General features: G+C 35.3%; 1 protein-coding gene across 1 annotated transcript in view; it reads left to right on the top strand.

Annotated features, from left to right (window-relative positions):
* The window catches only part of Usp5 (ubiquitin specific protease 5), a 68,218-nt gene that overhangs the window by 32,174 nt on the left and 14,932 nt on the right, over positions 1–21,112 (top strand). Inside the window, exons 5-6 of the mRNA XM_072540381.1 lie at positions 9,302–9,593; positions 14,801–15,161. Coding sequence (XP_072396482.1) covers positions 9,302–9,593; positions 14,801–15,161 — 653 coding nt within the window. The remainder of the gene's footprint in view (positions 1–9,301; positions 9,594–14,800; positions 15,162–21,112) is intronic.

Below are 21,112 nucleotides of genomic sequence, written 5' to 3'. Positions count from 1 at the left end.
GTTGGAATTTAAAAATTTCTCTATAATTATTTAATATTGGATGTAAAAGATGTAAATTACTGGTGTTGTTGAAGGTCATGTTTAAGAAGATGACGTATGTATTAGGCAGCTTATTTTACTCTTTATCGTATGGAGTGTGGTCTAAAAGGTGTAATTTGTGAAGAATTAGCTGAAATATATGGAAATGTCCTTTTATGTTGCTAACATCTAGGACAAGGAAGAATAATTAGTATATATTTGTAGCTAATGTAAGACTTTTTTAAGTAGATGAAATTGTTTAATACTGCTAGTATCGTAAAAATTTTTTTAATATAAGTGAGTCCAATAGTTTGAGAAAAAATGATTGAAAATCTTCCGGCTGAAGGAATTAAAGTTATAATTTATGTGATTAAATTTAAAAATTTTATGGAAAGACTGAGATCCTCAGAGACCTGGCAGGAATAACAGTAAATGGAATGACTAAAGAATAAAGGGGAGTGGGTTAAAGGGAAATGAATGAGTTAATCAACAAAATTAGAGATGATAGAGGTCCTTCATGCTTAAAGCATCTAGCACCCTGAACAAAATATATTTTGGTTGTGTTAAAATCTGATACATAAAAGTTTGAAATTTTATTTGTGAGTAAGTTGTTGACTAAGAGAGGGGGGAGCAATGGTTGATTAAAGGTTTAGGTAAAGTGGGAGAAAGTGAATTCTGATGAATTGCTGGATTGTGTTTAAATGTTTACTGAGTTTGGAACTAATGGGTGGATGGTAGATATATGAAAAGACAGAGAACTAGCAAAAGAAAAAAGAATGGACAGGAATATGGTGCAAACGTGAAGATTGTAAAATAATGAAATAGTGAGGTATAAAAGATATGATGTTAACAATAGGGGGCTGAAAAATTCTTTTGGAGGGAGTGTTGTGACAGTAGTGTAGAGAGAATGGTTGTTTTTAAAAAACAATAATTGTTGAGAAGGATTAAGGTGTTGACATTTATAGAGGAAAGACAGATGAAGAAGATGGGGTAAATTTGAGAAGTGTGGGTTATGAAAAGAGTTGTCGGTGTAAGGGTTGAAAGTCACGGTTGAAAGATACATGGCGATTAACGCAGTTGGGGCTTCTTTGCTTTTCCTTGACTATTTCCAAGTCTTCATATAAATCTAATTTTAGAAAATTTTTTTGGGGTATATTATGTAACAAAGAGACGTCTTCTGGTATGTTGAGGGTATGTTTATGTTGTGCAAGATGTTGTGAGAAGGTGGAAGTGTTCTCTTTTTTAGTGTGTTCTTGGGAACGGGAAGTTAGTGATCTACAGGTTCTACCTATATATGTAGCATCACAATCAGAGCACTGTAATTTGTAAACACCACTACGATCCATGTAGTTGATGCAATCTTTTGAATTGGTTAAACATTGTCCTAGATTGTTCAGGACTTTAAAAGAAATGTGGGTATTCTCAACAGATCTTTTTAGAATATATCTGATATCTCCAGAAAGACGTTCTTGAAGGTAAGGTAAGGAAGCATAATGAGGTTTAATGGTCAAGTCTCTGGGGAACGCAGCCTCTCTCAAAAGTTTGAGTTGTCTTTTATTAATAAGTTTGTTAATGAGGTTGGGGTCATACCCATTGTTGGATGCTATTTGTTTTAGAATATTGAGTTCTGTTTGGTAGTTAGATTGTGATAGTGGGATTGTTTCTAGGCGGTGAATATAACTATGGAAGGCTGCATATTTATGTGACATTGGGTGGTTGGAAGATAAAGGTATGATATGATCGGTTTGTGTAGGTTTCCTATAGATACTGAAATCGAAATTTCGATTTCATTTAAACACAATCCAGCAATTCATCAGAATTCACTTTCTCCCACTTTACCTAAACCTTTAATCAACCATTGCTCCCCCCTCTCTTAGTCAACAACTTAGTACACCATACTCACAAATAAAATTTCAAACTTTTATATATCAGATTTTAACACAACCAAAATATATTTTGTTCAGGGTGCTAGATGCTTTAAGCATGAAGGACCTCTATCATCTCTAATTTTGTTGATTAACTCATTCATTTCCCTTTAACCCACTCCCCTTTATTCTTTAGTCATTCCATTTACTGTTATTCCTGCCAGGTCTCTGAGGATCTCAGTCTTTCCATAAAAAATTTTTAAATTTAATCACATAAATTATAACTTTAATTCCTTCAGCCGGAAGATTTTCAATCATTTTTTCTCAAACTATTGGACTCACTTATATTAAAAAAATTTTTACGATACTAGCAGTATTAAACAATTTCATCTACTTAAAAAAGTCTTACATTAGCTACAAATATATACTAATTATTCTTCCTTGTCCTAGATGTTAGCAACATAAAAGGACATTTCCATATATTTCAGCTAATTCTTCACAAATTACACCTTTTAGACCACACTCCATACGATAAAGAGTAAAATAAGCTGCCTAATACATACGTCATCTTCTTAAACATGACCTTCAACAACACCAGTAATTTACATCTTTTACATCCAATATTAAATAATTATAGAGAAATTTTTAAATTCCAACACCTGGATTACTGTTATCATTTTAACATCATCAAAGTTTTTTAATCTTTTGGCTGTAGTAATATAATGTTTAACTAACACTGTTTCATGGTTCATTGACATTTTGTTTCTGACACCGCTCATGAGTATTTCATCAATCAGTTGCCAACCGTAGTCCGTTTGAAGAGGTTTACTCTCCGGACACTGGAACTCACTTAAGCATGGGTGTATGTTACCTGAAGTAAAATCTAATTAAAATATTAAACATCATATAATATTATAAACATCATGTACATTCTTCGGTAACATTTTTCAATTTAAAGGGTTTTTACCCAAATATTTTGGTGGCTCAGGCATGTTAACCTGTAAGTATAACCATTTTATTGTTTTTAACCTTAGTCAAAATTTTAAACCACGTTTGTTGTAACTAAATGGTTTATACTTATTTTAGGCATTTTAACCTGATGATGGAACAGTTGTTCCGAAAACGTTCGTGCTTGTAATGTTGCCCTTTTAAGGGTTTTTATAAAATAAAATATACCCACATACAAAGACTAACCTCTTTCATTTAATATTGAGTCTAATTAGGGAAAAGTCTTAGACAAAGCAAAGCAAAGAGAGAGGACAGGTAACTCTCATTTACATCGGCTTCGAAAAGTGAAGCCAGTTTCGATGTGACCGCCATGTTTTGGTGACTGTATGTTGCCCATTACTATCTCTCGCAGGGTTACCAGATCTCCGGAATTTTCAGTAGATCTACTGATTTCAACTTCAATTTACTGATTTACTTAAACATTATATCGATCTACTAAAAAATATGTAGTGATAAAACCATGTTCAAAAAGTGATCATTATGTCAATGTTTAATTATAAATTTTGAAAAAAAAATCTATTTATTAATATATATCCATTAATCTTAATCTACAGAAGGAATAAAATATGACCTGGCAACCTTTCTGATGCCGATGTAGGCTTCAGTCAATTCCATACGATTATGGGTCCCCTCTTTTTCCTTGTCTAAGGGAAAGGTATTAAAGTGTATTCTTAGGTATGGTTGCCTGCCTTCAGATTTGTAAAATACCTACCGGTTGATTAAAATAACTTTTCAGTACTGAAAAATCGTATATATCCCCTTGCTGGACCCTAGTTACAAGAAAAGGTTTCTTCTTCTGATACTTCTACAAAATATCTTCCCAGTGATAAAACGAATAGGCCATTTCAGTTTTTCTTGATATAATTTTAGACAACAGAAAAGTATCTGTAGCTTGGCAACATTGTGTGTCCTATCTGAGGAAATATGTGAACTATTTCTTTAAAATATTCATATTATAAAAGGTAAAGCCAAAGACCAATGATGTTCGAGTTTTTATTTTGTCAGCAATTGTCTGAAATGGCCATTTATTTTTTGCCACGAATATTCTCAAAGTACATTGTGAGAAACCTGTCCGACTCTCTTTTGGCAGTGGATTCATCCCACATAAAAAGTGACCTTGACCATCCCCAAGGGACAAGGGAACGTATGCTTAAATTATAGCACCTTCTTCTTCTTAAAGTGCCCTCTCCTCAATGGAGGTTGGCGATTATAGCACCACAGTTTTCTTTTATAGAATATGGGACCAGTGGTAAGCTTTGGCGTGGGGAAGATTTGCTGTAGATCAAAACTTATTACATGCACATCTGGGTTTAAGTTTGCTTCCTCTGCTGCGTCTCTGACTGCACGTTGACCTGCTTCAGCTTTTCTGTGATGTAGTTCTCGTTCAGTTTTATTTATTATTTTTTTTAAATATCGGTTTCCTCATTATGTAGCTTAGCATTTTCTAAAGCTACTGAAAACTTATTGCATGCTTGACATGTATACATTTGTGGAATTTTTGCAACGTATATTCTTCAGTAAATATTGTTCTGAATTTATCTGTAGCAACTGGAGTTTTTTTTAAATGCATTCTCCTATATATTTCTCATAACAAGTCTGAATAGAATATTCCATACTCATATATTCTCTAGAGCTCTCAGCGCGGGAAGACTTCATTTTCATGTTTGCAAGTAAAAAAAAGTTTTTATGCAAAATTAAGGTGGATGTAAACAATGTTAAGTATAGCCTTGGTAATTTTTTACTTGCGAACATTTATTTCAAGCTCTACTACCGAGCTCCTAAATTATTGTAATTCCTGCTTTTTTGTTTTTAAATGATTCAGTTTTGCAATTATTTTTCATTTAATACTCTTTTCATTCTTTTAATCTATTTAGACTGTAAAATAAGTAATATTGAAAATAATTGATTCGATGATTTGTATTTTATTTTGCAAAAAGAAGTATGTACTACTAATGCACTTACCATCTACTGACATTAAAGAACTTTTGAGTAATGTTTGCGTTTGCATATCATTTTATAATACATTTTTTTATTTTATCTATCCGATTAACCAAATTTTGAAGTTTTTGTATTTTGAAATTTTAAAAGAATTTTTTTCTCATACCTCGTTTCTATCATACCAATATGAATTTCCAAGACATGTCCTGACCAAGCGTCTTCCAACAGGTGTTCTTTGATCTTCCTTCTTCATCCTTTCCGGAACTTGCAACTTGCAATTCTTTCTACTAAGTGATTAACATCTTGACTTTGAATATCCGTAACTATCGTAACCTGTGTTCTCTTATTTTGGCATACACTGTTGCCACCCTGGATGTGTTCCTGGATATCATTAATCCATTTACGCATTCTTATTCCCGCCACGTACATTTACTGTTCCTCTTTAGTTTTAACTACTCAACATGCAGTTCCGAACATAATAGCTGGTCTTTTGGCTGTTTTATACAATTTTCCCTTCAGCTTCATTGGAATTTTTCTTTCACACCATCCAATTCTATTTTCACTGCATACATCTACATCTATTTTCCAATTACTCTATAATATCGATCCTAGGTACTTAATTAAAGCTATTACTTTGCAGACTCATTTCACCTTTAAATGAACATTCCAGATAGTCTGTTTTTGTCATACCAAGTTTTAAACCTCTTTAAAAGCTTGTCTCTACTGTTTCAGTTTTTGTTCTTTTTTTTATTTAGAAAAAACATATAATCCACATCAACCACGCAGGGTTATTAGTGGAGTAACGTACACAAGAGTTCATTTTATTTACATTAAATAAATGTATATAAACGTAAATCTTTTAAATAATTTATTACATGGTCAGTGTTTATGGTTAAAGTGGTTTTGATGTCATCTGAGATTCCATATTTTCTTCTTGTTTCTTCGTGGTACTGGCAGTAAATCAGAATATGCTTCACCGTCAATGGGAGAGAAGAGTTTCTGCAGGTTGGAGAAGATTCTTTGTTGATTAGGAATTTATGGGTCAGTGCAGTGTGTCCAATTCTTAGTCGGTTAGTTATTACTTGGTCCCTTCTATTGGATGGATTATTCGAGATGGTCTTCACAAGGGGATAAATCTCATATAGTTTGGTTCCCGAATCTTTCCAGTAGTCTTGCCATATGTTCATACAGTGGTCTTTAATTAGGTTTTTAAGATCGGGGTATGGGTAATTTCTTGATTTGGTTGTGTATTGTGAGTTTATTCGACTTGTGTTTGTTAGATTGTCCATTTCCAGCTATTCCTACATGCGACGGTACCCAGATAAATGCTACTTCTTTTCGAGTTTATTGAATTATATTTATCTCATTTTTATAGCCTGAAATATTGGATTTGTAGGGTATATTTGTTTATATACATTTATTCTCACTACGCGTTTTGAAGAAATTTAAGGCTTCCAAAATGGCTGTGGTCTCGCCTGTGAGGATGCAGCAGTTTGTAGGTATGGATATAGTGTGAGTAGTGTATTTACAGTAGTATGCAGCAGCGTGTCCGTCATGAGCTTTAGAGGCATCACTGAAAATTTGGAGATAATTAGGATAATAAGATATCACTTCGGAGTACAAGTGTTTAATGAAAATCATCCCTTGATTATCCCTCAACTAGTGATGATTCGTCAGCTGAAGAAGGGTTAGGGTTTATTTTTTTCTCTAGTCGGGTGATATTATTTCTTAACTTAGAATTTTGTGTGTAACAATAAATAAAATTAAGGATCTGAATTAGTTCCTCTGGTTCATTGGAGTAATCTTTACAAGTTAATTCAGGGTTATGAGAGTTTAAAACATTTTCCATAAAACCACATATTTCATTGAAATTTAGTATAAATGGAGGTGATCTATTTTCGATTTTGTCTTTGATGGATTCTAGGGAGTGAATGACATCTTCGCGGGGGGTTTTGGAAGAGGTTTTGAGTTTCTTTTTTGGTTTATATTGTTTAGGGGTATTAAAACGGAAAAGTCGGTTTTTGGGTTTTCTTCGTTAATTTCAGGAGATGATATATTATGTCTTTTTATCTGTTTAGAATTGACTGCATTATTTAAGGTTATTGGTGTTTCTTGTATCGTAGTATTTTCAGTGTTATTTACAGCTGATGCTATTGTTTTGGAAGAAGAGGACGAAGTGTTTGGATTATCTTTAGACATGTTTTGGATGAGGTCGATTTCCTTAGTATTTTCAGTGTTATTTATAGCTGTGGTAGAAAAAGACGAAGTGTTTAGATTATTTTTAGATATGTTTTGGATGAGGTCGGTTTCCGTAGATTGATATATTTTATCATTAGGTTCATTAGGTTTAGATAATGACGATGTTGTTTGAGTTGAATCTGAGAGGGGAGTTGAAGGGGTATCATTAGGTTCATGAGGTTTAGATAACGAGGATGTGGTTTGGGTTGAATCTAAAAGGGTAGTTGAATTAGTTTGGTTTAAAATGTGAGCGCATTCTGATTCTTGATGACCAATGGTTTTACATTTAAAGCAACTGAATTCGTCTATGAAGAGAAATACCCGGTAGGAAGTATTATCATGAGTTATGGTAAAAGAGTCAGAAATAGACATATTTTCCAAGGGTGTAATGAATGATCGCCTTCTAAAGCTCAGAACATGACTGTACTCACTTTCAGACATACCTACTCGAAGAAAAGTCATTTTGGATACAGTGTGAATACCAAGTTTTTGTAATTCTTGTTCAATTATTTCGTTCGGGATTGTAGGACATGCATTAGATATTAGAAGTCTCTGGGCTGGAGAAATTAATCTTCTTACTTCGACTTGACATCCATTTATTTCGATATATTTATAAGAATGTAGAAGAGCATCAACAGTGTTTTTTGAAGAGAGGTATATATGAATATCCTATTGTTAGCAATTCTGGAGGCAAAAAGTACATTAATTGGACCCACTAGTGATCCAACAGCTACGACGTAATCATGGATTTTTGTACCTTGAATGCTGGAAATGACTATTGCTTGTTGTTTTGTTGGATGTTTAAAATAATTTACGACATCTGAGTAACTGTGTTTAGTGGAGTTGTGAGTAATATTATTGTTGTATAAAGTCATTTTAATAATTTTCTTGATCAGAAGTTGAGCCGGTCCAAAAAACTGGTCAAGACCCAACTGGAATTTTTATTATCTCTTTACGTAGGTATTATTTAAAGGTTATTTTGTTATTGTTACAAAAATAATAAGAAAAGAAGTGCTACTCACTTGAGATAATATTGTCAGCACTAACTAATGCACTTAAATTTGTAGTAGAGGTATAAAATATTAAATTATGATTTGTTTTTACCATTTAAAATGACTATATTTCGGGACAGCTGATAACGTGGTAGGTTTTATCGCTATCAGGGCCGAACTCAAGTTTTTGTTCTAATAACCCATTTCAGTATTTTTTACTAACTACATCACCAGCATACATTAAGTGCCAGGGAACGTTACCCTATAATTTTCCTTTTATCTCATCCAACAATAATGAGAATCAGTAAGGACTAAGCACCGAGCCGTGATGCAATCCTACTTTCACATGAAATTTATCAGTCTCTTTCACACCTGTTCTAACACTAGTTTTTACTCCCACATACATGTCTCTCAAAATCTTTACGTATTCACCGGGGACTCCTTTCTTATTGAATACCCATCATATCCATGCCTATCTATGTAAGTATATTTACTTCTTTTTTTTGTCATTAATTTTCACACTTTTTTTATCAATCCTCATTTCGGCTTTTTTTCTTAGCCCTTATATAAGTCCTTCTTCTGTTGACGCTTTTTTCATTATTGTGAAACCAAGGTACTTATGTTTAGCTTTTCACTTTATTATTATGTTGCCGTTTATATGTAAATCTAATATCTCCTTTTAAACTATGCTTTGAGGTATTTTGATTTTTCTAGATCACTAGAAGATAATCACTTTATTCTTCTTGTAGCTTACTTATCACGTAACCAATCACTACTTGATCATCTGCAAAGCTTAATCTTTGTAAGTATTCTTTTCTCACGATTATCCTTATTCTTACGCATTTTTTTCTTCAACGATTCTAATGTGTTTTTAAGTATATTCTAATTAGTAGTGGAGATGTGTAACATTCCTGTAAGAGATCCTTTGTTATATTAAAATTCCGTATGATTCTCGTTCCCATTTTAGTGAACACTTTGTTTTCTTTGTTCAGATGTTTGTTGACACGTTTAAACTCTGTGACTCTTCCCAATTTGTTCATTGCTCCTGTTCAAGTTATAATGTGGATGCCTAGTCGTAAGCTTCCACAAATACCAGATGTGTATCCATGTTTTTTTGTATTACAAACATGTTATAGACTGTATTAATCTTAATTTATGTTTATGTTTTTATATTAATTTCACAAGATTATTTTAATGTAGTAATTTATATCTTTATCTATAAATTCATAAAATCTATTTTAGGTATTAACATCGCTAACATGGAAAAATCGGAGAAGTCAATGGTGGAACTGGAATTAGAGTTAAATCAGAAAACTAACGAATGGATGGCAATACAGGAAAATGGGGGTGCCTTAAAACCTATTTACGGTCCTGGTTATACAGGAATGACAAATATGGGGAATTCATGTTATCTAAACAGTGTTATGCAAATGCTTTTTACAATTCCTGATTTTATTTTTAAATACTATGATGGAGCACTTCCTTTCTATGAAAAAGCAGGTTTGAATGCTCCTGAGGATTTCAATCTACAAATGTGAGTACAAAAATTAGTATATTATTATTATCCAGATTTAGCCATACGGCTCACACTCCCTCTAAGGGGAAAATTCACTCATCCCAGATACCTACGGTATCAAAAGGATTGAGCTCTGATGGGACTCTTTCCGTGTTATCGAGCCCTAGGTGACTTGGTTTGCTGGAGTATCTCCCAAAATTTTCGTACACATCTGGACGTCGCTTTAGGGGAGTACAGCTTTCTGCATGGCCTTATAAGATGTTCATTTAGACCCAGCTGTTTGATGTTCGCTAGGAGGTTTTTGGGAATAATACCAGTCGTAGATAGAATAATAGGTACTGTCTGGGTACTTTCCATTCTCCATTGTCTCCTGATTTGTATTTCTAGATCTCTATACTTGGCGATCTTTTCGTTGTATTAACATGCAAATTATTGGTGTTAGGTATCGCCACATCAATAAGTCTTGTTTGCCTGGTAAGTTTATTAACTAGTATGAGATCCGGTCTATTATGTGCCACTGGTTGGTCTGTGAGCACAGTGCGGTCCCAGTATAGCTTGTAGTTGTCATTTTCAAGCATTCTGTCGGGGACATATTGATAATAAGGAAGATGGTCGGTTTGGAGAAGTCCCAGTTTGTCAGCTAGTTCTTGGTGGATAATCTTTCCTACTGAGTCATGGCGTTCTTTATAATCAGTTCCGACAAACGCCTGGCAGCCCCCGGTAAGATGTTGGATGGTTTCTTGAGCTTGGCATCCATATCGGCATTTGTCATTTTGGACTTGAGGATCTTTAACAATATATTTCAGGTAATTTTTAGTTGGAGTAACCTGATCCTGAATGGCAAGTAGAAAGCCCTCAGTCTCGGGAAACATCTTTCCTGATGTCAACCAATAGTTCGACGCTGTATTGTCGACGCATTCTTGGCTGATCTAATTGAGATGTCGATTATTATTATCCAGATTTAGCCATACGGCTCACACTCCCTATAAGGGGAACATTCGCTCATCCCAGATACCTACGGCATCAAAAGGATTGAGCTCTGGTGGGACTCTTTCCACGTTATCGAGTCCTAGGTGACTTGGTACGTCGGTGTATCTCCCAAAAATTTTCGCACGCATCTGGACGTCGAAAGTAGCATAGCTTTCTGCATGATCTTATATAGATGTTCATTTCGACCCAGCTTTTTTATCTTTTCTAGGAGGTTCTTCGGGATGACTCCAGTGGTAGAAAGAATAATAGGTATCGTCTGGGTACTTTCCATTCTCCATTGTCTCTTTATTTGTATTTCCAGATCTCTGTACTTGGCGATCTTTTCGTTATACTTAACACGCAGATTATTGGTTAGGTATCGCCACATCGATTAGTGTTGTTTGTCTTGTTAGTTTATTAACTAGCACGAGATCTGGTCTATTATGTGCTACAGTTTGGTCTGTGAGCACAGTGTGATCTCAGTATAGCTTGTAGTTGTCATTCTCAAGCATACTCTCAGGAACGTATTGATAATATAGGAGATGGTTTGTTTGTAGAAGTCCCAGTTTAAAAGCTATCTCTTGATGGAGGATCTTCCCTACTGAGTCATGCCGTTCCTTATATTCAGTTGCAGCAAATGCCTGGCAGAGCCCGGTAAGATGTTGGATAGTTTTTTGGGCTTGACATCCATATCGGCATTTGTCGTTTTGGACCTAAGGGTCTTTGACGATATATTTCAGGTAATTTTTGGTTGGTATATCCTGATCCTGAATGGCGAGTAATGAACCTTCTGTTTCAGGGAACATCTTTCCTGATGTCAGCCAATAGTTCGACGCTATATTGTCGACATAGTCTTGACTGACTTCATTCGGATGTCGCCCGTGCAGAGGTTTGTCCATCCAGATGCGCATTTTTTCGTTCTTAGTAAGATGGTTTATGCGCATTTCTTGTTCCCTCAGTTTGATCGGTGTTGTGTCATCTACTGCACAAATCGCGCGATGAAGAGTAGATGTCTCCGCCTGCACCTGAAAATAAGTTCGTAAATTAGTAATCTGTTTTTCTAATTGCTCGCTTATATCAATAAGTCCTCGTCCTCCTAAATACCGCGGTAATGTCGTTCTTTCTACTGCACTTCGAGGATGGTGTTTTTGTGCCTTTGTGAGGTGTGTTCGTACTTTTCGCTGAAGGGTTTCTATATCCGTTTTAGTCCACTTAATAATCCCAAATGAGTAGCTAAGCGCGGAAAATGCGTAGGTGTTTAATGCCTTAAACAAATTTTTACTATTAAGATATGAGCGGAGTAGCTGTTTTACTCTTCGTATGAACTCTGATGTTAATTCGATTTTCATTTGTTTATGGTCAATTTTTCGCGCTTGCTTTACTCCTAGATATTTATACATGTCATTTTCGCCCATAGCCTCGATGTTTTGGCCATTTTGCATATCGAATCCTCCGGGCTGAACCTTTCCCTTGACTATATTTAGTACACGACATTTGTCTAACCCAAAGTGCATACTGATATCATTTGAAAACGTTTCTACAGTTTTTAGCATTTGATCTAAGTGATTTCGAGTGGAAGCCATTAGTTTCAAATCATCCATATACAACAGATGATTAAGCTTCGCCGCTATAGTATTGTTGTTTTTAATGCTAAAACCTGAGTCAGTGGAGTTCAATAGCTGGGATAATGGGTTCATCGCTAGACAGAACCACAATGGACTCAGCGAGTCTCCTTTAAATAGGCCGCGGTTAATTGCGATATTTTCCGTTTCGATATTGCTTTCACCAGGTATTTGGAGGTGAATTTTAGTCTTCCAATCTGTCATTATATGTCTTAAAAAGGCCACTATATTATCATCCACTTTATACATTCTTAATATATCTAGGCATTCTTATAGTCAAAGTCAAAGGAGGAGTCAAAGGCTTTCTTATAGTCAATAAAGGCAGTGAAGAGGTTCCTTTTTTTGGTGTATGCCTGGTTAGAAATGACTGAGTCGATAATAAGTTGTTCTTTGCAACCCATGGAACCCTTAGCGCATCCTTTCTGTTCAGGTTCTATGATATTGTTTAGTTCGCAGTGTTGGTAGATACGCTGGGCTACACAGGATGTGACCAATTTGTACAGAGTTGGAAGACACGTAATTGGCCGGTACTTGGCTGGATCTTGGGTATTATTTTGATCCTTCGGTATTAAATAAGTTGTTCCCTGAGTTAGGAATGATGGTATTTCCTGCGGATTTGAAATAACACGATTAATTAGTGTTGACAAGCACTCATAAGCACTCCAGAACTTCTTAAGCCAGAAGTTTTGAACTCCGTCTGGTCCAGGAGATTTCCAGTTATGAAGCTCTTTGATGATATTTGAGACTTCTTCTGTGGTGAAGGGTTCATAGACAGTTGTACGGTAGTGTTGACAGCTGTGCGCCGTATCTTCTATCCATTCAGCATTGGTGTTAAGAGCAGCTGGTGTGGAAAGTTGATTTCCCCAACACTCCTGAATTTCTTCTTGGCTTGGGTATGCTTTATTGGCACTTTCGACAGTGGAACTGAGTTTCCGATAGAACGCCTTCTCGGCATGCTCAAAAAGCGCATTGTCACATTTCCGGCTGTTACTATCTTTGTACCTCAGTCGTCCTGAATAAACGGAGAGTTTTTGTTTTAATGTATCCAGGCACTGTTGGGCTGTGTTGTTTTCTGGATCATATTGCGAGTGTCTTGCAGTGCTTAGCATTATTTGATCAACTTTTTTAATGAATTTTCTACTTGTTGTTTCTCGTATATATTCTGTCATTTGACCAATGTCCCTACGCAATAATTCAATCTTGTTTAAAAGCCGTTTCTCCCAGGGTGCAACTCTGTTATTTATCCTTCCGTCATTGGTACCCCGTCGTGTTCTGATCTTAATTTCCATTACACTAGCTGTTGCTGTTGCTGCACAGTAAATAAGCATGTGAAAATATTCCAGTGTATGGGCTTCTACGACGTAATTGGATAGGACTTCGGTATTCATAATTTGTAACAGAGCACCTAGTTTTTTAGAAGAGTGTATTTTTGCTAGCGGTGGTCTACTAAGTGGATTTGTTCCAATAAACTCTTGTACAGCACGTACCATTTCGCTTACCAGAGTATCGCGTAACTCGTTGTTGTCCTGTAGTGTATTATCAGGTTGAGTTTCTTGTATGGCAAGCTCAGGAATCTGCTCATGTATTTCATTAGGGACTTGATTCACATTTACCTCTTGGTGATTAATCTCCCGTTCGACTTCGCTTCTGATGGTATTGCGTCTAGTCTCTGGGATAAGATTGTTTCTTATAATTACACAGTATTGATCAGCAACTCGTTGTTCAGTTACTTGAATTTCTGGGTACTCCCTGCAAAATTCGGCATAAAGATTTTGTCAATATCCGATCGTTTCTTGACCGAGGTTTGTCACCTGGTAATAGAAGCGCAAAATATTTTCATTTATGGACGCAGTCCATTTCATGCGCTGCCTCGGTCGTCCCGCTTGGGTGAGCTCCGGCTGATGTTCCAGCGCAGCACCTTCAGCGGGTCGAGCTCTTGATATTGTTTGGCTCGCTTGTGGTTGTTCTTGTTGTTGTTGGGCTGTAGCTGATTGTATGACAGGGGCCCGCCTCCTTAGCACCCTGCCACCGACGTCCCGCATGCTGTCACGTCCAGCGCCGGCTCCAGACGTGCCCTGGCGATCCCCAGGCAGCGACCCTAAACTCAAACTATTTAACTCCATTTTCATGGGTGTGCATTTTATACCTACTGCCAGGTGTCAGTTTTTGTTCCACGGCAGGTATCCCTGCTACCCTCTAGGTATCGGTTCTAAGAATACCCAGAGAGCATCCTCCATTCGCAGGGGCCCGCGCCTGATAGAAGAACTGACAAAAAACTCCCACAGGGAGTTAATATTATTATTATTATTATTTAATATTATTCTGAAACCTCTAATAAAACCTCTGCAATAAGATGCTCTTATTGCATCTCACCTTTTAACATTTTCCGGTGGTTGTCATGCCTCATACGACATCAGCTGTATTATATACATTGCTTTTTACACACAATTTGGCATTTAGACAAAAATACCGGTTCCAATCGTTGTCTCCACATGACACAAAGTCCATTGCTTGAATACAAAGTGGGCATTTTTATTTAGTGCGTCTCAATATTTTAAATAAATTATAGAAATACTCAATAAAAGTTGAAGTAGCACACAAGAGATCTAATTATGTTAAAATAAATACTTTTAGGGCGAAACTTGGACACGGTCTTTTGTCAGGAAAATATTCTGTACCTCCTCCTGCTGGATCCCCTGTCGATGCCGATCCTCCTGGAATTTGTCCTCAAATGTTTAAAAATCTCGTCGGAAAAGGACATCCCGAATTTTCAACAAAGAAACAACAGGATGCTCAAGAATTTTTACTTCATATTTTATCACTATTAGAAAGAAATTCAAAAGACTCGACAAACCTAAACCCTGGAGACTGCTTTAAATTCCAAGTTGAGGAAAGATTTCAGTGTGGTTCTAGTAAAAAAGTTAAATATTTAACACGATCTGAACTTATTTTGTCTTTATCTATACCATTGGATGCAGCCCATAACAAAGACGAGGTATGTATGTTTATATTTTTCGTATATATTTATATTGTTTTATCATGTTGACTTTAAGATTTTTGCTCGCGTTATGTCTCTGGATGCTTCTGGAGGTTTACGTATCAAGGCTTATTCTTAAATAAGTAACCAGATCTGGGAGCTGAATCGACGCTATACAAAGGATCAATAAATTGTTCCCAGTCCGGTGATGCGATGGGATCTTGAGTTCGTTTGGATGAATGTATATTGTAATTGCCATACAGGTTAACGATCCTTACACTTTTATTTTGAATTTCAGAGCGCAATTTTTTTTTCACAGTATGTTTCCGAATTCATTGTGTCACCACGACACAAAAAATGAATAAGCAACATTTGCTCTTGTCCAAAAACAGGTTACATATGTTTTTCCGGACTGAAATTGTGTGTTCAAACTTTGCAATCGTAATGTGTCATGGCCTGTGACAATTATCTTTAAATAATCTCTACCTTCAGCTTAATATCACCCAAGAAACTTTAAGACGTTATATGAACGTTTGTTTTTGTGCCCAGTTAACATTTTTGGTACCAATTCTTACGGTAACTTTAAGTGTACGGTAACAATTTTGTAGATAACACTGTTCGAAACTTAAGAGAACGATTCAGCTAAAAACATCTGAAAAGGCTGATATTGCGTCATTGTTTTTGGATTCACCATATGTCTATCTATGTATAGCTATTGTTGTATTTTTATTTATCTAATTTATTGTCTTTATTTATTATCAAAGGTTCTACATTTATAACACTTACAAGTTTAAAGTCTTTATTTGTATAATATAACTAATTTATTTCACACTAATAATTATATAATTTATTTACATTTATTACAATACCCGTTACAATTCGAAACTCGACGCGATGTTCAAAACTAACTGTTTCCAACAAAATTCCCTCCTTAAATATAAAATGTGAGCGTAACATACGGACTGAACCTCAATATTAAGAAAACTAAATTCATGGTTGTCAGCCTTACAAATTTAGATCCCGGGGCACTAATGGCAGGTAGCGAAGAGATCCAGAGTGTCGACAGATTCACTTACCTCGGAACTACCCTCAATGTACAATGGGACTACGCTCAAGAGATTAGATCCAGAATTGAAATGGCACGGTCTACATTTATTAAGTTGAGATCCTTGCTGTGCTGCAGTGATCTCAGTTTGGGAACCAAGATGCGGATAGTGAGGTGCTACGTTCTTCCAGTGTTACTATATGGAGTTGAAGCCTGGACACTGACGCAAGCCACTGAAAAACGAATCGAAGCCTTCGAGATGTGGATATACAGAAGGATACTAAAAATATCTTATGTGGACCATGTCACCAACGTTGAGGTCCTACAGCGCATGACAAAAGAAAAAGAAGTGCTTAATTTAATTAAACAACGTAAGCTTGAGTACCTCGGCCACGTGATGCGGAACGAAGAAAAATATCGAATTCTTCAACTCTTTATGCAGGGTAAAGTATTTGGCAGAAGAGGACCGGGACGCCGTCGTATCTCGTGGTTGAAAAATCTCCGACAATGGTTTGGGATGACCTCAGCGGAGCTGTTTCGCAGAGCAGTCAACAAAACCATGATGGCCTTGATGATCGCCAACATCCGGACCGGATAAGGCACTGAAGAAGAAGAAATATAAAATACAGTTATTCTCGAAGCGGCGTTGACCTTCCAGAACTTATCCGATCGTCGTGGAGCCAAACAGGTCTTTTAGCGTAGGGGACTAGAAATTTCTACCGGCAGGTATATGATCTGGAAAATACTTGAATGAGAAAGGATATTTACAGTTTAGATATTACGAGTCATTATTTATCGTAACAGTATCTATTTATATGGATAGCTTCATGGCGCATCTCGCAGAGATCAATAGAATGAGTAACAACCAGCCGCAAGCCTACATCTCTTACCGTATTGCTCGTCCATACATCGATTCGATACACCGGCAAATTTTAGTTTAAGTTTCAGATCCATTTGGATTTTATACTACTACATTAGACCGACTAACGTTTCACCCTATATCCTGCGTATAATTTTGCTTTTTCATCACTACAATCCTTGTATCTTTTTCTGTATATTCTTTTAGCTTAACAAACTGGTTGCACTGCTATATATTGATTTGAATTGTTCTGTATATTTTTTATCTTGTGATTAATGCAATAGTCGACAAAAACAATTACCTACTTGTCTTTTCTTAGTGTCTCTTTTGCTCTGTCCTAAAATAAATTCCAAGGTCAGGTAGAATTAGACAGCGGGTCTCTCTACATTTACTTTATTCATTTAGGGTCTTAACTAATTTTTTTATTAAGTTTTTCGGTATTTTTAATGAAATCATAGTCTACTAGAAAGCTATACCCGTCAATGGAGACATAGGCTTGCTTGAGGTCTATAAATAGTATGTGAAGTCAAAGATTTAGCTTCCTTAACAGAACTTGCTGAAACTTTAAATTCTTATAAACATTCAAGCCCCGGACCAGATGGCATCCCTTTACCATTTCTACTACATCTTCCAGACAATGGGAAAAATATATTATTAGACCTTTATCTGGAACAGCTAGGTATTTCCGTCAACCTGATCTGAAGCAATAATACTGCCTCTTCTTAAATCAGACAAATTCCTAACATCCCCAGAATCATATCGGCCAATATTTTTAACCAATATTATATGTAGTGTTCGAGAAAATCGTAAATAACAGTTTGAGATGCTATTTAGAACAACAAAAACTCCTTATTCTCCAACAAAGCGGACCTGGGCAAAATCGATCCACTATAGTTAACTTAATAGACTTAAAGTCAGGAGTACATGAAGCATTTGCAAATAAACAGGATTGTATTGCAGTTTTCTTTGATATTAATAAAGCTTATGGTACTGTATGGCGGTTCACTATCTTATCAAAATTGCATAATTGGAATATTAGAGGTAATTTGTTCAAATCCATATCAAATTTTCTCGAAGTTCGTAGCTTCCAAGTAGAAATGTTTCAAAATCTCCTGGACCTCGTAAATACGCATGCCGAAAAATAAATGGATCCTAAAAACATGCACCATTTTAATTTCATAGGAAATTGGTCGACAGGGTAGGATTTGCACGTGCGAATGATGTCGAGTGTTTCCAATAAACATGACATAGGTATTATGTTTCTCTAATCTTAAACATTCAGTTACAGTTAGTCATCGCATTTTTATTTTATCTCACATTGAAAGATGTAATAAAAATTTACGACTTCCCGTCTTCAGAATTGCTGTGTGTAAAGTTGAAAACGATCAACTTTAGAGAAAAATTACAATAAACCTTTTTTATTCAGAATGATCCAGAAGAGCGAAAAGAAATATGTGCGGGCAGATGAAATTGATTTATAGAATTTGTTTAAAAACAGTTATTGTTTAAATAAATTAGAACCACTTCTTCTTTCTCCAGCACGCTACACTGAACTGTGGAATTTCATTCTTGCACTTGGATGGACGGTGATAAACTATTTACTTTTATGGGGTTATATGACACTCTCTAGATGGTACTGATATTATATACTCAATGTGACTGTGCAACCGGAATAGTCTTTAAGTATTTAAGAATATTAATGCGGCATCTACATGAAGACGGTATATTAGGTTACGCACGATAAGACACACACATACACGTTAATTTAAACGAAATAAGAAATGAAATAATTAATAAAATGTTAAAAGAACTAAAAAATATAAATGGAGGGACGAAATACCTAGCTTGTCACCTTGACTAGTTGGTATTTATAGGTCGTTGTTGTAGCCGTAGTCGTCGTCACTATCAGACAGTTCTGTTTCAGATGATTCGCTATCGTCATCTAAATTTATAATGATTTCATGCGCTTCATCCAGGATGTATTCTCGGCTGAAATACTCTTCTTCTACTTTATCAACATGCCTGCAAGTATTTGCCCATATTTCTGGCGTGATTTCATTTAGCCTGATTTTTGCTAGTTCTAAAACATCTGCTAATTTAAAAGTCGTGTTTCTTGCTGCAACTTCATTTTTTAAAATGGCCCATATCTTTTCAATTGGGTTAAGTTCCGGATGATATGGTGGTAAACGTAAAACCGAGTGGCCGTGCTGTGCTAATAATTGGTCTACAGCATATACTGGATTTTTAGGTTTAGCAATGAGTACCTTACTGTAGAGCTCTGGTTTTGTTTCGCTTTCATCGAAAAATATGTTTCTTTCTGTCAACCATTTTTTCATGATGTCTTTTTTCGAAGCCGATGTAGGACATTTTTCAAGAGTCACATTATGATATGAGGCGTTGTCTATTACTAAAACTGAATTGGAAGGTAAATTGGGAAGAATTTTGTCTTTCAACCACTTCATATAATTCTGGTGATTCATGTCATCATGATAATCACCAGTTTTTTGTCCGGATTTTAAAATGAGAGCAGCATTTTCGACAAATCCATTTTTACCACAACAATGTAAGATGATCAGTCGTTGCCCTTTAGATACCGGAGATTTTATGCACTTGTTTCGTCCATCATCCCAACCTTTTGGAACTGTGTGGGAACTATGTATATAAGTTTCATCACTATATACAATATTTCTATCTACAAAAATATTGAGAATTACTTTAAAATTAGTTATAATATAAATAAAAATATCTTACTTTCAGATTTATACTTTTTGAGTTTTCTTAAAAATTCTGTTTGTTTGGCTCTTATGTCAGTTTTTTCGATTAAAAGTTTCCTGTTGTCTTCCACTTTTCTCCACCTAAATCCTAATTTCTTCACAATTTTTCTGAAGGAAGATAGTTTACCAGTTACAATTCCTTCGTTTCTAACAGATTCATAAACAGCTTTCATGGTAGGTCTTCTTTTGTGGATAGTAGCAAACGTGTAAATGGTATTTCTTATAACGTGTTCCTCAAATGGATTGACTGATGACTTGGGGTTGGGCTTGCAAATACTTGTTCTGGGTGATACAAATTGTGAAGTTGCTGGTTTGTTTTTACCTTCCTTAATTATCCTCTTCACTGTACTTTCTGAGGTACCAGTTGTTTGAGCCACTCACTCTATTAGGGACAAAGGAGTTGTGCAATATCCCAAATCTTTTTCCCGTTTCATAAATAAATAAACGTTAAAAATAATTTGTCTCCCTTGTCCATGGACCACTTTTCCATTGTTACTTTCCCTGTAAAACCGCTAGGTTTTAGATAATAGATAAAATGTTAAATATTAGTTACGTTTAAGAAAAACATTTACAAAAAAATGAATTGAAAAGAAAAGTACTTTAAAAGTGTGTAAAGCATTTAATTTCTAGCTGAGCCCCTTTGGCTCTATACACTCTAGGAACTAAATGATTTACACACTTTAAAAGAACTTTTCATTTTAATTCATTAATTTATCATAGGCGTTTACAAAACATATTAATTTTTTGCAAAAAATATTAAAATAAACAATAAAGTTATCAGATTTTACACACTTTTAAAAGTGAATTTTTTGAATTCAATAATTTGTCGTAAGTGTACAAAACATATAAGTTATTTTCAAAAAAATATTAAAATAAACATAATTTAACTTACATTTTTAGGATCTCACTGTAAAATATTAAAAACGACTTGAAACGCAGTGAATATAAATAGCACCTCACTATAAAATATTAAAAACGATTCTTCACAGAAAAAATTAAAATATTAAAGCTATTTCACTAACGCAAAAAACTAGTTCGTCTCTGTCTCGCTACGATAACCCACTGAAGAGAACTTCATGTTTTTGCCAATGCCTGATATTATTGTTTCGTCCGTAAATCGACGTCACTAAATTATGACGTCAGGTCCACATTATGAATTATCTTTACGTTCAGAGAACGTTACCTCAAATAAAAAAAAATTCAAGAGAACGGCGTACCACAAGAATAAGTTATAAGCACAACTTTTCTAATATCCATCAATGACATACTTAATCAATGCTCACCACTTAAT

The sequence above is a fragment of the Diabrotica undecimpunctata genome, chromosome 8, assembly GCF_040954645.1.
Source record: "Diabrotica undecimpunctata isolate CICGRU chromosome 8, icDiaUnde3, whole genome shotgun sequence".
Classification (NCBI taxonomy): domain Eukaryota; kingdom Metazoa; phylum Arthropoda; class Insecta; order Coleoptera; family Chrysomelidae; genus Diabrotica; species Diabrotica undecimpunctata.
Note: the sequence above shows the minus strand (reverse complement) of the source record. Positions and strands in the feature narration are given on the sequence as shown.